Source organism: Bison bison, unplaced genomic scaffold (assembly GCF_000754665.1).
Source record: "Bison bison bison isolate TAMUID 2011002044 unplaced genomic scaffold, Bison_UMD1.0 scf7180017864144, whole genome shotgun sequence".
Taxonomy (NCBI): Eukaryota; Metazoa; Chordata; class Mammalia; order Artiodactyla; family Bovidae; genus Bison; species Bison bison.
In genome coordinates this window covers 2,299,021-2,299,962 of record NW_011494716.1, presented here as the reverse complement: position 1 = coordinate 2,299,962, position 942 = coordinate 2,299,021, and the positions used below count along the sequence as shown (strand labels likewise).

The 942-nt window shown below is 63.0% G+C and overlaps 1 protein-coding gene across 1 annotated transcript in view; it reads right to left on the bottom strand.

Moving 5' to 3' along the window:
* ALG1 (ALG1, chitobiosyldiphosphodolichol beta-mannosyltransferase) overlaps window positions 1-942 on the bottom strand; it is a 14,220-nt gene that overhangs the window by 4,796 nt on the left and 8,482 nt on the right. The window contains exon 10 of the mRNA XM_010840439.1: window positions 142-252. Within this exon, the coding sequence (XP_010838741.1) occupies window positions 142-252 (111 nt within the window). The remainder of the gene's footprint in view (window positions 1-141; window positions 253-942) is intronic.

Sequence of the window (942 nt, the reverse complement as noted above, 5' to 3'; positions counted from 1 at the left end):
CCTGGATCAGGGATCGAACTTCTGTCTCCTGCACTGGCAGGCGGGTTCTTTACCAAGGAGCCCCTGGGAGGCCCGCTGCCCTTGGGGATTCCCCTGTAAAGCCCTCCCTCCTCCCACAGGCCTCCCACCAGACACTCTCACCCAGAAGCAAGGGATAGTCCTCAGCCTCCAGCCACGGGGTGCAGACCTGGATGTGCCGGAAGCCCTTCTGACAGATGAGGCGGCTGTAATAGTCCTTCAGAGGTCCTTTGCCTGGCAGGGGAAACTCAGTCACCCACTGGGCACCCCTCCGCCCTGGCCCACGCCCCCTAGCCTGGGAAGCCCCTGCGAGGGCGTGAGCAGCAGGCCCACACTCAGCAGCTCCCATCAGGCCCCAGCCAGGCGCCCTCCAGAAACACCCGCCCAGGGGGGTGTGCACCCTGACGGCAAACACCACAGCCCTTCCCCCAGCAACCTGTGCCCAGGGAACCTCAGGCTGGGAAAGTGTCTAGGATAAACTCTGGCCAGTCACCAGCGTGCCCTCCGAGACAGCTTCTCACACAGGCTTCCCTGGCGCCCTGCCCAGGACCCCCAGGCAGCACAGCCTGAGTGGTGGGCCCCTGCCACCCCTGGGGGTCTGGGGGCCAGGAGGAGAGCAGTGTCCAAAGCAGGGCTGCTGGCCCAGGGCCCTCCTCCTCCAACCAAACCTCCTCTGCTTCTCTCTCTCCACTAGGAAACAGTTTTACACTGGACAGTGGACTCTCATTTAAAAAGAAAGAGGGTTTTCCTGGTGGCTCTCAAGAATCCGCCTGCCAACACAGGAGACGTAGGTTAGATCCCTGGTCCAGGAAGCTCCCACGTGCTGCACAGCTACTAAGCCGGTGTGCCACAGCTACTGAGCTTGTGCCCTAGGGCCCGGGGGCCAGAACTACTCAGCCCGCACGCTGCAGCTACCGAAGCCCA